The sequence below is a fragment of the Syngnathus typhle genome, linkage group LG6, assembly GCF_033458585.1.
Source record: "Syngnathus typhle isolate RoL2023-S1 ecotype Sweden linkage group LG6, RoL_Styp_1.0, whole genome shotgun sequence".
Classification (NCBI taxonomy): Eukaryota; Metazoa; Chordata; class Actinopteri; order Syngnathiformes; family Syngnathidae; genus Syngnathus; species Syngnathus typhle.
Window position 1 is genome coordinate 5,116,671 of NC_083743.1, and position 14,365 is coordinate 5,131,035.

General features: G+C 45.2%; 1 protein-coding gene across 4 annotated transcripts in view; it reads left to right on the forward strand.

Annotated features, from left to right (window-relative positions):
- The window catches only part of nova2 (NOVA alternative splicing regulator 2), a 34,879-nt gene that overhangs the window by 12,968 nt on the left and 7,546 nt on the right, over nt 1-14,365 (forward strand). For 3 of the 4 annotated variants that reach the window (XM_061281516.1, XM_061281515.1, XM_061281514.1), the window contains one exon: nt 11,881-12,047. In XM_061281516.1, coding sequence (XP_061137500.1) covers nt 11,881-12,047 — 167 coding nt within the window. Of the gene's footprint in view, nt 1-8,352; nt 8,469-11,880; nt 12,048-14,365 lie in introns of those variants that run through there. The other variant, XM_061281517.1, reaches the window with a different exon arrangement.

Consider the following 14,365-nt stretch of genomic DNA (forward strand, 5'->3'; position numbering starts at 1 on the left):
CAATATCCTGGTTAGTGTTTTAGCATGCGGTATTAATTAATTAGCGAACATTTCTGATTATTTCAGCAGAAAACTATTGTTGAGTTCATGAAACTCATCTGACACATTATTCTTCTTCGACGGTTTTAGGAGCGACAGTGACTTAATACTGTGCTACATCGCCACCCAGTGGTGGAACACCATAACTGCAATTAAAGCTGACACTCAACGACGATGGCAATCTGAAAAACGATATTCTTGCCATGTTTTTACGCACGCTGTACTTTTGACCACGTCATGCCGCAATCTCCCGCCGCAGTCACAGCACGCCACCATTTTAGAACATTGCCGGTAATCCTGCGCCATGATTGCAGTTCCCTACATACAAGCACATCTGTCACACATGGTGACGCACACACCTGACACGCACACGCTCACACACGCTGTTTGCATCTCTGTAAGCCTCTTATAGCACCGCTTAAGCTCTGCCGCCGCAAAAACATCACAGAGCGAGGCAAACATGGCCGCCGTCGGCCTGGCGCTGTGACGTGTCGCGGGGAACTCGTCGGGCAGACCCGCAAGAGCCCATTGGTCGTCTTTTTCCGATGATTTTCATCCAGCGGATAAAGTGTAGCGGTTTATTTCTCATCGTGTGTTTCACATTGCCTTTTACATCCAGATGTCAGACAAGACAGGACAGGTGCTTGCTCCCTTAGTCACTTGGGCACATCAGTCAGCGCCCCGCGGCCCCGCTGACAGGCACGACTAATCGATCCGCTCGCGGCATCTGCGTCCCCGACGGGGTCAGAACCGGACGCGCCGTCCACGCCCCCTCGCCTCCCGGTCACCTCGCCTTTGCAACTCGCAGGACTGACAGCGAAGCGCGGAAAGGATGACGGATGGCGCTCGGTGCTCGTTGTGTTTGGCCTTTTAATGAGGAAGCGTTGAGGGTCCCACAGAGGCCTGAGCATAAATAGAACGGCGGGCCTGGCAATCGATTCTGCTGCTGCATAAAATGCATGTGTGCGTGTGTGTATGTGTGTGTATGTGTGTGTGTGTGTGAACATTGCATGCGTGCGTGTGGTGGGATAATGTTGTCTTCTAGTGAAATATGATCTTGGTAAACCCTCAAACATTTTTGCTGTCTCTCATCACCCCCTGAGCGCTGATACACACACACACACACACACACACACACACACACACACACACACACAAACAAACACACACAAATGAAATGCTGAAAAATGAAGCGGTTTCGCAAACTCAAGTGTAATCAGCTAGCTCGGTAATGAAGTGCTGGTTCCACCAGTGAAAACAAGTTGAGTTAAAAAAATCCCAACTTTCCCACCGGTCGTCATCGTAACAAAAGCCATACTCTGAATTTGTGTGACAGAACCTCCACCCTAAAAAAAAAAAAAAAAAGATGATTTCACCCTCAGCATGCTGTAATGGTTTATCCTTTGCATGTTTTGACACAGCAACGTCAAATACTTCATGAAGACATCAGAGACCGCTTTTAAATTGTGATACAAATGCATCATGTGAACGGTGTAAAATAACGGTTGGTAGTTTGCCTCTATGTGTGTGTGTGTTGTGTGTGTGAACACCGCAACTCATCAAAATGTTGGCGGCCTCACCGCGAGACATGAAAAGTGCAGCACATGTTGGAAATAAAAGTCAAAACTTAAGCGCTCATGCACTCACTCGACTCGGAGCTGACACGATGATTCATGAGCGTGTGCAGTGCGAAACGTTATGTGATCGGATTAAAGACTTCCAGCTTACTGCAGGACACACCAGAAAGCACACCGACGTTGAAGCAAGCCGTCATTATTTTTCTACAAATGGAATCTGTCAACGGTCAATCTATATGGAAGCCAAATTTCCTCCCATGGGAAATAATCTGTACAATGTGTAAGTCAAGCTAACTGTGAACGTCTGGCACTTTTTAAAAACAGCAAACCAAAGTGACTATGAAGAAACGACTGCTGTGCAAAAAAAAAAAACCCATCCGTCAAAAGCCAAGTAGAATATTGGACCTCAAAAAAAGTTGAGTAATATTTGGATGGATCTAAACAAGAGTGAACAAAAGTAAAAAGTCGACAGAATTTTTTTCTGATCACCTCTTCCTAATCAGTTATATATTAAATTGAAAAAAAAAAAATGCTGCAAAATCTAAACAAAAAGAAAAGAGCATAGAAAAGAAAAAAAAGAAAAAATTATAATAAAATATCCAGAAAGATAAATATATCAATTTTAATTGGTGGAGCCACAATAATAATATTACTGCTTTGTGTGTGGCATCGGTTTCTATCTCTAGTTTTCTTCTTTTGAAAAAAAAAGGCAGTAAATGCTTTGTTTTTTTCTTTTTCTTTCATTCCACAAAGCTTTGATCCAATTCTCAATGATCCCACTTCAGCACTGCTCCAAACCCAAATCATCAATTATATATCATATCATGTGTGTGTTTGTGTGTGCGCCAGTTCATCACAGCCGTGAGGATTGTTGTCAGCAGCCCAAAGCCAAGCCAATGTTTGAAGCCAAACAGTCCAAAACAAATAAAAAGGATGTTCCTGTTCCTGGCAAATCCCATTTAACCCTTTTCTGTTCACTTCCAAATGCGCAGCAAATTTCTCTTCCAGCCGATGCCAATAAATTCCAAATTAACAATTAATCATACGATGAACTTCAAACATACTTTGTATGCATATAATAATTGAAATAATTTTTTTCCATTAATACTTACAATAATATATAATTGTTGTTCCCATTTAACATCAGTCAGGGCTTAGTAATATTATACTTGTATCTCGTGTTCATCTTATCAGACTTCCTTCGACTTTGTGCTGATCATGACGTTTTTCTCTTTCCATCAGTCGTGTCCAGCTGTGCATGTGATGATGACGAAGAGGAGGAGGAGGAAGGGAGGGAGGGAGGGAGGGGGAGGAGGTGGAACAGCCAAGGAAAGCAGAAAGGGCAAAGAAAAGACAAGAAAGGAGAGGAAAGTTGAATGTGCAGAGGTTTCGGAGCGCTTCAATGGCCACCAACTGTCGGGGACAATAGAGGGGGCGGGGCTAGCCGGATGACAATAGCGCCTTTGACCCCGGTCACGACGGGGAGGGGAGGGGCCGGGGTTCCCATCTGCCGTGGCGGCGCAAGGGAGAAAGTGTCTCGGAATAGAACGGGAATAAAAATACGTGAGAAAAAGCCTGAGAAATCTGGTCAATGTCCATCATGGGAAGACCCACCAAAAAAAAATCATATGTTGTTCACATGCTCAATCGTAGTGACATGACAACAAACGCTATTGGTGAACCCTCCACGACCCCCCTCACTCCCCCCCCCTCGTGAAAAGCATAGCCAAAGGCCACATGGAGTCGGCGGAGTTGAAAGTGATGGCCGCCGCCGTGTCACTTCTCATGACGACGCCGGACTTTGTTGCTGGCTAAGCTATACGAATGTCACCATGCATCTTTGTCTCACACACACACACGCTCTCTCTCCCTCTCATACACACTCTTTCACTTCCTCGCTCACTAAAACACTCTCACAGGAGCTTCTTGCAAATAGCCCACATACATTGAGTTGTTTCTGCGTTACCGCGGCGACACACACACACTGGATTGTGAGATGCCCATCGCCGTGGTGATGGAAATCAAAGTGACAAGCGCCGTGCAGCCATCGCCCCCGCACACTCCTTCCTCTTAGCGACCCCCTCCCCCACTAGTGCTCCCCAACCCCCCCTAGCAGGTGTAAGAGCGCTAGAGAGATGTCTTTCTTCACATCTTGGTCCCCGTCCAGACCCTCTCGTCTTCCGCCCCCCCATCCCCTCTTCCCCTCACAAAGTGTGTTTATGAGTGCATGTGTGTATTTCGAGCTACTTAATAGACATCAGTTCCCCCAAATTAATACTGCAGGAAAGAAAACGACATGAGAAAATGACTGCAAAATAAGCAATATTGCCAGAGAGAGAGAGAGCGAGAGAGAGAGAGAGAGAGAGAGAGAGAGCGAGAGAGAGAGAGAGAGTTACACCACTAATTAGAAAACAAGACAACATCCACGAGGAGCACTTGAAGACAACACAAAGCTCTTAAAGCGACGCAATACTATTTTGAAAATTGAATGCAACACAATCAAATACTTGGTGCGCAGTTTCTGTGTGTGTGTGTGTGTGTGTGTGTGTGTGTGTACATGTGCGAGTAGGCCTAAATCCAAAAATTCAAATGAAAACAGCATGTTAAAAGCTATCCCAACACGCACACAAACACACAGTATGTGCTGCACCCTGATTGGCCCTTGACAACAATGACACTCAGCGTTGCCCGTCGCCTTGGCAACCTCCCCCGACTGGCACAAAGGGGTCACATTTAAAAGGTCCAAATGGGCTAATGTCTCGTCTTCTGAGTACTTTCTCGCTCGCCACAGATGTGTGCTCTTAAAGGGGCAGCGGGCCCTTTTTTTTTTCTCTTTTCTTTTTATGGCGTGGAGTGGGTGTAGAGGAAGAGAAGAAGGTGAGTGTAGCAAACAAAGAGGTGTATTGATGATGCTTTTTCATCTCTGGTGAGAGGGGGCGGCCCCTTCTGCACACGTGCATGCACACACACACACACACATACGACAATAGTTGTCCCTCCCACCCCTTCTTCCATTATTTTTTAATCCTCTAAGTGAAAACCCACAATGCCCATCTTTACAGCCCCCCTCCCGGCCCCGCCCCTTTATGATTAACACCCCCTCGCTTCTTATAGTCTGGGATCCCACAAAGCCGTCAGCTGTCACGACCACTGGACTTTCCCTTTAATTATGTGCGAGTGTCTGTGGTGTGTTTAAGGACATTTAGGATTTTACAGTTCTGTGAAGAGTATTAGTTCTTGCTTCCATCCTTGTTCTTTCTCATTCATTTTCTTCTAATTCTTTCCTCTCCTTATTTTATTCCTTCCTTCCCGTATATATAGTCCCATCCTCCCTTTTTCCCCTCTCGATTGTTCTTTCACCTCTTCAAGTCTTTTCTACTCACATGTTTAAAATGACTTCTGTGTGTGTGTTGATGTTTGTCTTGACATAAATCAAAAGTAATTGCCTTCCATGTGCTTTTCATTCATTGCTATGAGCGCATACACACACACATGCACACGCGCACACACACAGACACACGCACACACAGAGGATGCGCTACTGGAGCTTTAGGAGGCTCAAATGATGTGACGTGGAAAAAAAAATGGCACAATTAAGGAACTGAAATGCCCTCAAATGTGGGCAAGAAGAGTCACAGCCTCCCCAAAGCACTTTCAGCCATTAACCAAACTCACAAATACAAAACAAAAACACTCCGAAGGAACTTCCGTAAGCCAAAAGTGAGGCCTGGCCGCTGTCATGCAGTCAAAGTACGGCCGCATAAGAAATGTCTGCATAGATATCAAGGCAAATCTTCATAACAAGCGGCCATGTTGGTAACTATGTGGTCACTTGCAGCAATGACATCATCGCCCAAAAAGTTCTGTTGGCGACGTTTAGGTCCATGATTCACACGCCAAACAAAGTGAAACAATATGGCTTCGCTCCCTCGGCTCGGCAGCCTGTTAAAAAAACGTGTTGGACAAAGTCCACGCCGCCAAGGGCTGCTTTTGTTTTTCTTGGTTTGGAATTAGGAATGTCATGTCCGACTTTTCTTTTGGGGGGGGGGGGGGGGGGGCAATGAGGATGTTGTGACAATCAGTGTGTGTGAATGTTGCAGCGGCTGCACACACACACACATTTGTAGGAACGTGAGCTCTAAGAAATAATGTCCCTGATGACCCCCTCATACCTATGTGAAACACACATACATTTGTACGCATTACACACGCACACACACACACACCCTGGAACAAATGGGGACCAGATTGTTGATGAAGATGATGTAAAGGAGCAGGCATGCTGGTCTCCATGGCCAGCGAACTGTGTTGAGTAAATGTGATTAAGGCAGATGATCGCAAACCTGGGCCAATGACTGTTTTTTTTCTTTTCTTTTGCTGCACGTCACTTTTTGTACATGGTGCGCTAAAGAACATTTATTACGCAACTCAAAGATGATGTCTTCGTTGGCGCGTGTGTGTGTACGCGTGTCCAAAAGTTTTGATTTATGTTGGAGGCTGAAAATGATTTAGGTTGTTTTTATTGATACTTAGGTTATTGATGGTTACTTGGATACATAGCAGACATGGTAACTGTAAAGCTGACATTGCCGACGTGGTTTAAAGTGAAAGAAGGCCGGGTGCGTGTCAAATTGAAAGCTGCAAAATGGAGGACATGAAAAATAATCAATCGCAAACACCATAAAGTTAGGAATGTAACCAATGATTTTTTTTAGGGATTGTCCCAATTGCCTGATTTAATTTTTTAATTTTAGTAAATTATTTAAATGTATTTATTTATTTCATTTTTTTAAATTTGACTAAATTTACTAAAAACCTTTTACTAAACCCAAAAAGAAAAAAAAAAAAGGGTTGCCCTGTTGACTCGGTGTTGACGTTCGCATTCCAGACGCTAACAAACTGTCAGCCACGTTATAAACAACACGTCGTAAAACGTCGCAAAGCGGACCGTTGTGGTCTTAACGCGCGATGTCACGGTATGGCGTGTTTAGGAGAGCGAGGCTCCGGCGGAGGGCCCGGTTCGAACTGGTGCGAACTTGTTAAAATGTTGTTGAGGTAGTTCGCGAAGCAGCTGCGAGCGTGCATGCGTGTTCACGCGCATGTGTGAGAGAGATTTTTGTAAAGATATTTGACTCGCGATATATTTAGATTAGCGTCATTAAGTCATTCAATAAGTTAATTAGACAGCTGGCCTGGTCTTAAGTGTGGTTGTGTGTTCATATTTTCCGTACTAAAAATGTAAACCATTTGCATGCTCCGTCATGTCTCCGGTTTTACAGACACTTAGCATCAATTATAGACCCCAAATGTCTTTTGGGACTCATTAAAGCAGGGCTTGCTTACGGGAACTTTTGTCACACACATTTGATGTTTAAAATGAGCAGTCGCTCAGGGCCTCGGGATTGGTCGCTTACCTGAGCGACCGTGATGCCGTTTTCCACAAAATGGCCGCCTGCTGGGTTTGGATAAAGATGGGTTTGTTTCGCTGCTTATTTTATATTTCATAAACACGATGGTCGCTCGTATACAGTTTCAGACACATACGTAGAATTATGACGATTTTATTAAGACAGTTCTTAACTTGACTTTACCTTTTACCGTGTGTGTGTGTGTATGTGTGCGGGTATGTGTGTGTGTTGGACAGTGTCAGCTGTTCTAAGCCCCCTATCTCACCCTTACAGACTCCAAAACCCCCCAAAACCATCCCCGCACACCCCCTTCATGTGAACACAACTGCCCCTCTCTATCCTGTCAGCTGTGCACACACACAGACACACACACACAAATACATAGACACACGCACACACAGACACAAAATGCCAAAGATAGGCCACGCACGCGTTAGAGATGAGGTTAGAGGGAATGTTTAGATAACTTTGAGGCTTTGGGAGGTCAAGATTCGTAGACACTGGAATAGATTGTGTATGTGTGTGTGTGTGTTAGTCCATACAAAGACAGGTGCGAGTGCACTAATGCACTAGTGCGATACTAGACACCAACGAGGAAGATTACGCTCAACGAGCTGAAGACAGCCACTGTTATTATGGAGTGTGTGTGTGTGTGTGTGTGAGTAGTGTGATGACACAAAAGGCATACACACATGCACGGAGAAGGTCAATATGCTAAAGGTGACCCGGCGCGCCGCTCAGCAAGGTGGCGTGAACAAATGTTGCACGTGGAAGAGCCGGGAAAGGGGGGGGTGGGAGTCGAGGAAACGTGTCTGCAAGTGAGTTCGCATTCCTGCCGGCAAGTTTGGAGCGTCATCTCCAACTTCAAGTCTGACGCGTAAATCATTCGGGCGTGAACTTTTCGCTGCTTTTGAGCCCTGCGGCATTGAGCCATAAAAAAAAACAAAGAAACAATCTGATTTCAGTCTATTTTTTCTCTCATGAGGATAAGCGGTTCAGATGGCTTGACGGATGGAGAACCTGCTTTTGCTCTTTGTTTTTCTCCATTCAGGGGTTTGCTTGATTTTTCCTCATACCAAACCAGCTTTCTATCATCAATAACTTTTTAAAGGGGCGTGGCCTAGTCCGTGGAAGCTCATTGGACAATTAGTCCACATGTGAGCATATGGACGTGAGTTGTGGGCTACAGCTGCTAACCACAAAGGTTTTCATTTTCTCTTTGTGTTTGTTCCCTTCAATCAACACAGTCAGCGGCTGTGGATCTTCTTCACCACTTGGGAGGTTTCCGCATGACACCTTAATTGCGGAGGAGCTCTGGGGGGGGGGGGGGGGGTTGCAGAACTACTTCCTGTTACCAAATTGTCGGATGAGTAGGGGCAAGGCAACCAGTCTACCATGTTAGGACCCTACGAGATCATTTGGGGAGCATCGTGTGTGTGTCAAGGTAAGATCAGAAGAGCACTGAACTCACTGGGTTTGAGCAGGAATTCACACCAGGTCCAGTTACTGAGCCTGCGTGCGCCTGGGACAGATGAGGCCTGGAGTGATTAGGTGTGTATATATAGTCGTGTGTGTGCTCAGATAAGCAGCACTGTGCGTGCGCGTGTTTGTTTACAAAGCACCGCAAGCCACAATTTTGATCATCTTGATTAAAAAAGTGGAGAAATTTCAAAACTAACATCCTAAATATTAATCATAAAAAATGAATAATAAAATAAATGGCTAACTAAAATATCCCAAACTATATTTGAAAAAGATCCTCATGTGCGTCTTGTTGCTAGGCGGATTTCACTGTGATGTGCCGGGAGGGATAACAAGAGATTTAGGAGGGGTGTGAGGAGGAAGGAGGGGCTTCTTGTTTGCTCACCACTGGCCTGGTCGCTCAGGGAAACAACAGACATCCTTGCGTCCAAAATAAAAGAGCACAAGGGAATCATGGGAGATTGTGGGAGGGAGGTTAACGGGGGCGTCCTGAGTGTGATGGGAAACGGGGGAGGAGGAGAGCTTGAGTGAGGGTGGACAAGTAGAAGCCAAAGACTAATTGGCCTTGGGGGAGGTCTCGGCTTTGCCTCTGCTCATATCCGCTCTCCTTGTTTCGTCCATCTTTTTTTTTGGACATTAGAAACTTGCGCAGGCTCATTCAAATGTCCTTTTCCAAGGGCCTGGCGGTAATTTGGGGCGAGCTCGTAGGTGACTTCGGAAAGTCTGGTTTGGAGGTTCCTTACATTTTGTTGTGGAGGCAGCAGCTGCAGCAAATGAAGAAAAGGTGACATCAGCGGGGAGGAATTCTCTCTCCCTTTCTGCCAGCTTCTTTTGTTTGCCGTGATTCTTTACGTTCAAGCTGCTGACACATGAAGGACAGCCGGTGGGAGGTGGGATGGGCGGGGGTTAACGTGGGGGACCCGCACTGTAAAAGGTCGGGAAGCCTTTTCCGATAAGGTCATTTTGCATGCACGCATGTGGCAACATGTGGAAGCTGTCAGGTGCTCACGCCAGAAGAATTTCACTTGCTCTCTTGTAGAGATCATGACAATGACCCCGGCCGTCAATTTCTCTCCTTTCCTAATTGGCCCTCATTCGGACCTTCGACTGTGTGTGTGTGTGTGTTCTAAGGAAACCATCACATTTTCATCCCCATAAGACTTGAGCGAGAACACATCCAACTTTCCTTCCTGCTCATGATTACATCAGCACATGATCGCACGCGCGCACACATGCACCCACTTTTCGCACGCGCTTATGACATCACCTGCAGCTGTATAAAATCTTGCGCCTGAGCGTATTTTCTACATTTTCGCAGTTTGGGAGTTTGTCGCCAAGGTTACAGCAGCAGACGGCTCCCGTCCAATCAGGTTTCATGTGTCATGTGATGTCATCGGTTGCCTTTTCAGGGGCTTAAACTCTGCTTGGCGTTTGCGCTAGGATTCTCCAAAGTGGTTTTCCAGAAAAGTTGTTGTCATGTTTTCTGGGGTCACATTTTGAAAGAAAACGTTTTTATTTTAAAAAAAGTAGTTCTATTTTCTAGAAAAAAAAAGTAATTTTTATTTTATATCTTTTCTATTTCTAATGAGTTTATTATGGAGAAGGGTTTGGTACAGAAAAAGTAAAGAAATATATGTAAAAATTCTAGAAAATAAAAAGTACTGTTTTGCTAGATTTGTTTGTAATTCAGAAAATGCAGACAGGAAAGGAGGAAAGGCCGTTTAGCGGCAGGCGTTGCTAACAGTCGGCTAATCCATCAGATGCGATCAAAGGTAGCCGACTAACGCCGGCTTATCCTCCACCTTGCGGCGATCACCTTAATAAGCTTAAAGTAATCAACGCGCCTCTCTTTAGCACCATCGTCTATTCCTCCCATACGCGACTTGCATGGACGTCGTGAGAACATCCAGTGGAGATTTTTAGCAGCGACTGTTTGTAAAGTTTGTGCTGGCAAACAATAATAATGAATAATGAATGATCGATGATGGAGAAACTGAACGATGCTAAAACACATTGTCCTTTAATGGATCTTCTGCTGGGAATGACTGCTAGCATTAGCATGGAGGAAAGCCCCACTGACTAGTGCCTCAGTTAAAATTTCACTTCAAATATCGCCTACACAGTTATAAAATTAACAATGGTTGTACCGTGAAATTCTTTCCAAAAGGGACATTTATTAGTTTTGAAAGAAATGACTCAAAAGTCGAGCAGTGTCACGCCAAATGCGATCGTGTTCCACTATAATTAGCGTGCTAGCAAATTAGCAGTCCTACAATCAACAGTGAAGCTCTTTGGGTCATCAGGGAAGCAAAGAGGAGGAGGAAGAGAAAGAGGAGGAAGGAGTGAGTCATACGAGCAGGCGTTTAATAAAAAGCAGCCCGCATAATGATGACGATGATGAGTGTTCCGCATGGTCGCCGTGCGCAGAAAGTGACCGACGGTCAAAGAGTCGTCAAATGAAAACACACAAATGAATTCAACACACGACTCAATTGAGAATAAACCCAGCTTGTAAATCAAGGCAACGCTGCATGTTCTACTTTTTACGCGGCTGTCGCCAGCCCCTCCGCAGACAGCGCCCTCTAGTGACCAATTGTGTCACTAAACATGATTTAATCATGAATCATTCATTATTGATTAATTTAGCGATTTGAATGACTATTTGATTAGCGGTAGGTCCCTGGGGGTGGGGGAGGTGAAGATGCGGCAGCACAGCTGGGCCAAAACCTGGTCTCGAGCTTCCCCGACAATATCCTGTTCTCACACACGCACACACACACACACACATTCTCATGCCGAGACAATGGCCTGCTAATCCCTGCTGCTGATTGGACGAGAGCAGATTACCCAGAGGGCACCAGCTGTCGGCGAGAGGCGAGGCCCAGTTTCTTTCGCCGTGTTTCTCTTTCACTCACACACACATGCGTGTACACACAGGCAGCCATGTCACTGCTCAGATGCTAACGGTGACGCATGTTGATGTCCTGTGAAGGGACAAAGCGGGCACGGTAGATAAAAACGTCAGCTCCGGCTTTTATTTTTAGCCTGGCCTTTTTCTGTCCATCCATCTTCATCACACATAAGCTACGCCACCTTTTCCAAGTAACGATAGTGAACGAAGTCCCACGTTCATTGGACAAGTTGGTCTTTAAAAGACCTGGTGGAAAATTAGCCCTTAATAGCTGATTCAAACTAAAATGGCAGACTTCCTGCGTTTTTCGGCCCATGTCTTCCTGAGATGTTTTTCTGGGTCTACTCATAATAGACATGCCTACCAAATATCAATATTGCAAAGAGAAACTGAAACCTCGAACCAATTTCCCATGAAAACAAAGCTAATAATGATCATCCATTTGTTTTATTGATGTGTGCAGGCACCACAGAGCGGGTATGTCTGGTTCAGGGCACGGTGGAGGCGCTCAACGGCGTCCACGACTTCATCGCAGAGAAAGTACGAGAGATGCCGCAAAGCAGCCAGAAGTCGGAACCCGTCAGCATCTTACAGCCCCAGACCACGGTCAACCCTGACCGCATCAAACAGGTAGAGTGTGGAGGGCGTTAGCAAGCCATCAAAACTTAAACCTAAAGTCTGGCGTGAAAGTAGGGACCGGAAACCAGAAACAGGAATAGGAAGGTGACTAAAAGTTTGGAGAGTTGCCGTGAGGCAGGAAAACGACACGCAGGCACACACAAACATTGCCCCTGCTCGAGTTAGCAGCAATTAGTCTCATAGATCGCTAACTTGGCCATTAGCCCGCTCTTTCTCTCTTCATGATAGCGGCCTAGTCGAGTCTGGCAGTGATAGTGTCTATTGACGGATGATGTCCGCCAAAGGGAAAACACACACTCACGCAAGCAGCATGCGATTAATTAAAAAGCTGGTTTAGCAGTTAGAGGCTAATGATGCTAACGCAATTAAAACAATCTAGCCACTTGTTGGGATGTTAATGGAGTCCTGTAGATACTCTGATACTCCCTCAGGGGATGATCACGCCAAAGTCACCGTTTGCTAATTCGAACGTCCTCATGAAGCTTCATAAACGTGGATTCGGCACATCTCAGTTTTGTTTTGTTGATCCAAGAAACAGCACGCTACATGCTAACCGGTAACCACGAATACAAAAAAATGTACCCGCGCGTCAACAATTCGTCGGGGGTAAGTCAAAGGATTTCTGTACTTCGTAAATCATCTCCATTAACACCAGCTGCTGGTCACGGTGGCGGCTGTTGGCTAACAAGAGCGGTCGCCGCCTATCAATCATCACAACATCGCGTTTCTTCTGTCGCTTTTGTCTCGCCGCCATCAATATGAACGAAGAGAAACATTTGCCACCCCTTCAAATAGACTCAACACTCTATTATTTGTGTGAGTGTGTATAAATAGTACGCAGAGTGACACAAGGCTTCTCCCTCCATTCCGAGTTAAAGATAGTTACCAAGTCCCTGGCTGAGTAACATTTGTGTGCGGGTGGTATTATGTAAATAAGATTTTTTTTCAGTCAGCGTCAAATAACTAAAGATTGACTCTGTTGTTTAATTTCACACTTGCTAGTTTCCATAATATGTTCCGTGGAAGTTCTCGAAGACTAAAAGAACAACTAGTTCCTTTTCATGGTGACTATTTAGGGCTGTGAAGTCTTCGACATGCACACAAGCACACACACTTGACCGCAGTTTAGTCACTTCCTGTGTCCATTTCCTGTCACCTTTGACCTCAGCCATGGACACCTGTTTCCTACTTCCTGTTATTGCCTCTCCCGGTAGGAAGTCCACAAAATGTCACCCTCACGTTAAATTTGTAGACTGGTGCTTTTGTTTGAGACAGATCTAAAAATATAGTCGCATTTTCCGGCAAATTTGAATCTTGTAAAAATTGTCGCATTAATTAAGATGTTTTCCCGCCTAAGATGTATTTGATTTTTAAAATCACCTAATTGCTTCATTTAGTTACCATGAATAATAAACGCAACCGCAGTAGTGGGAAAAATGAGGATGATGTAAACGTGCGAGAAAAAGGGGGAGCTCATTAGTGCAGGAGGCCATGCGACCGACTAAAAAGATGGTAGAAGCGAGCGATCGATCGTTAGCAGACGAGGCTTCTGTTTCTACTCCCACGACTTCTTCTTCTCCTCTGTGTGCGTGGGAGGAAAAAGCTGATGGGTACAAGCTTTTCGACTACCTCCCTCAGTGCCTGTTACTTTTTGTTTTAATCGTTTTTTTTTTCTCTTTCACTCGCTCGTTTACAAAACACTGAAGGTCAAATCTAAGCTTTTGTTCCACTTTTCTCCACTAGGTGTCACTAGTTTGTCCTCCCCGTTTCTCCTCACTAAAGACAGCCCTCCTCCAAGGCCAAAAGTCTTTTCATTTGCGCTGCATCTTTTCACTCACTTCCAAGCTGAAGTTGTTCATTGTAAAAGTTTCCATTCAGCCACCCACACTCATGTCGGGCACTTTACAACTCACATTTCAAAAAGAAAAAAGAAGTCGTAAAAGCTGGCCAGTCCCCCCCGCCCAAAATTTACTATTTGCCCACATTTGTGTTTAAAGAAAAAAAAAAGAAAAAAAGAAACGGGATCCTCATAAAAGATTTCTTTTTCTTTCTAATTAACTCCACTAAACTGTGTTTGTGCGCACTGGCTGCCTTTCACTTGCCTCTCATCTCAATACGGTAGTGGAGCTGTTTCCATGGCAACAGTGACCCACCGAGTCTTGTTTTTGCGGTGAAGCAGCTTTTTACAATCCCCTTCTCTCAACTCAACGGTGTCCTCCGCTCTCTATTGTGAGTGTTTTGTTTTTTACCTTGTTGCCGTGGCGACGCTGCACCGTCCTCCACATCTCCTCCGTGCACTCTCTCTCGTT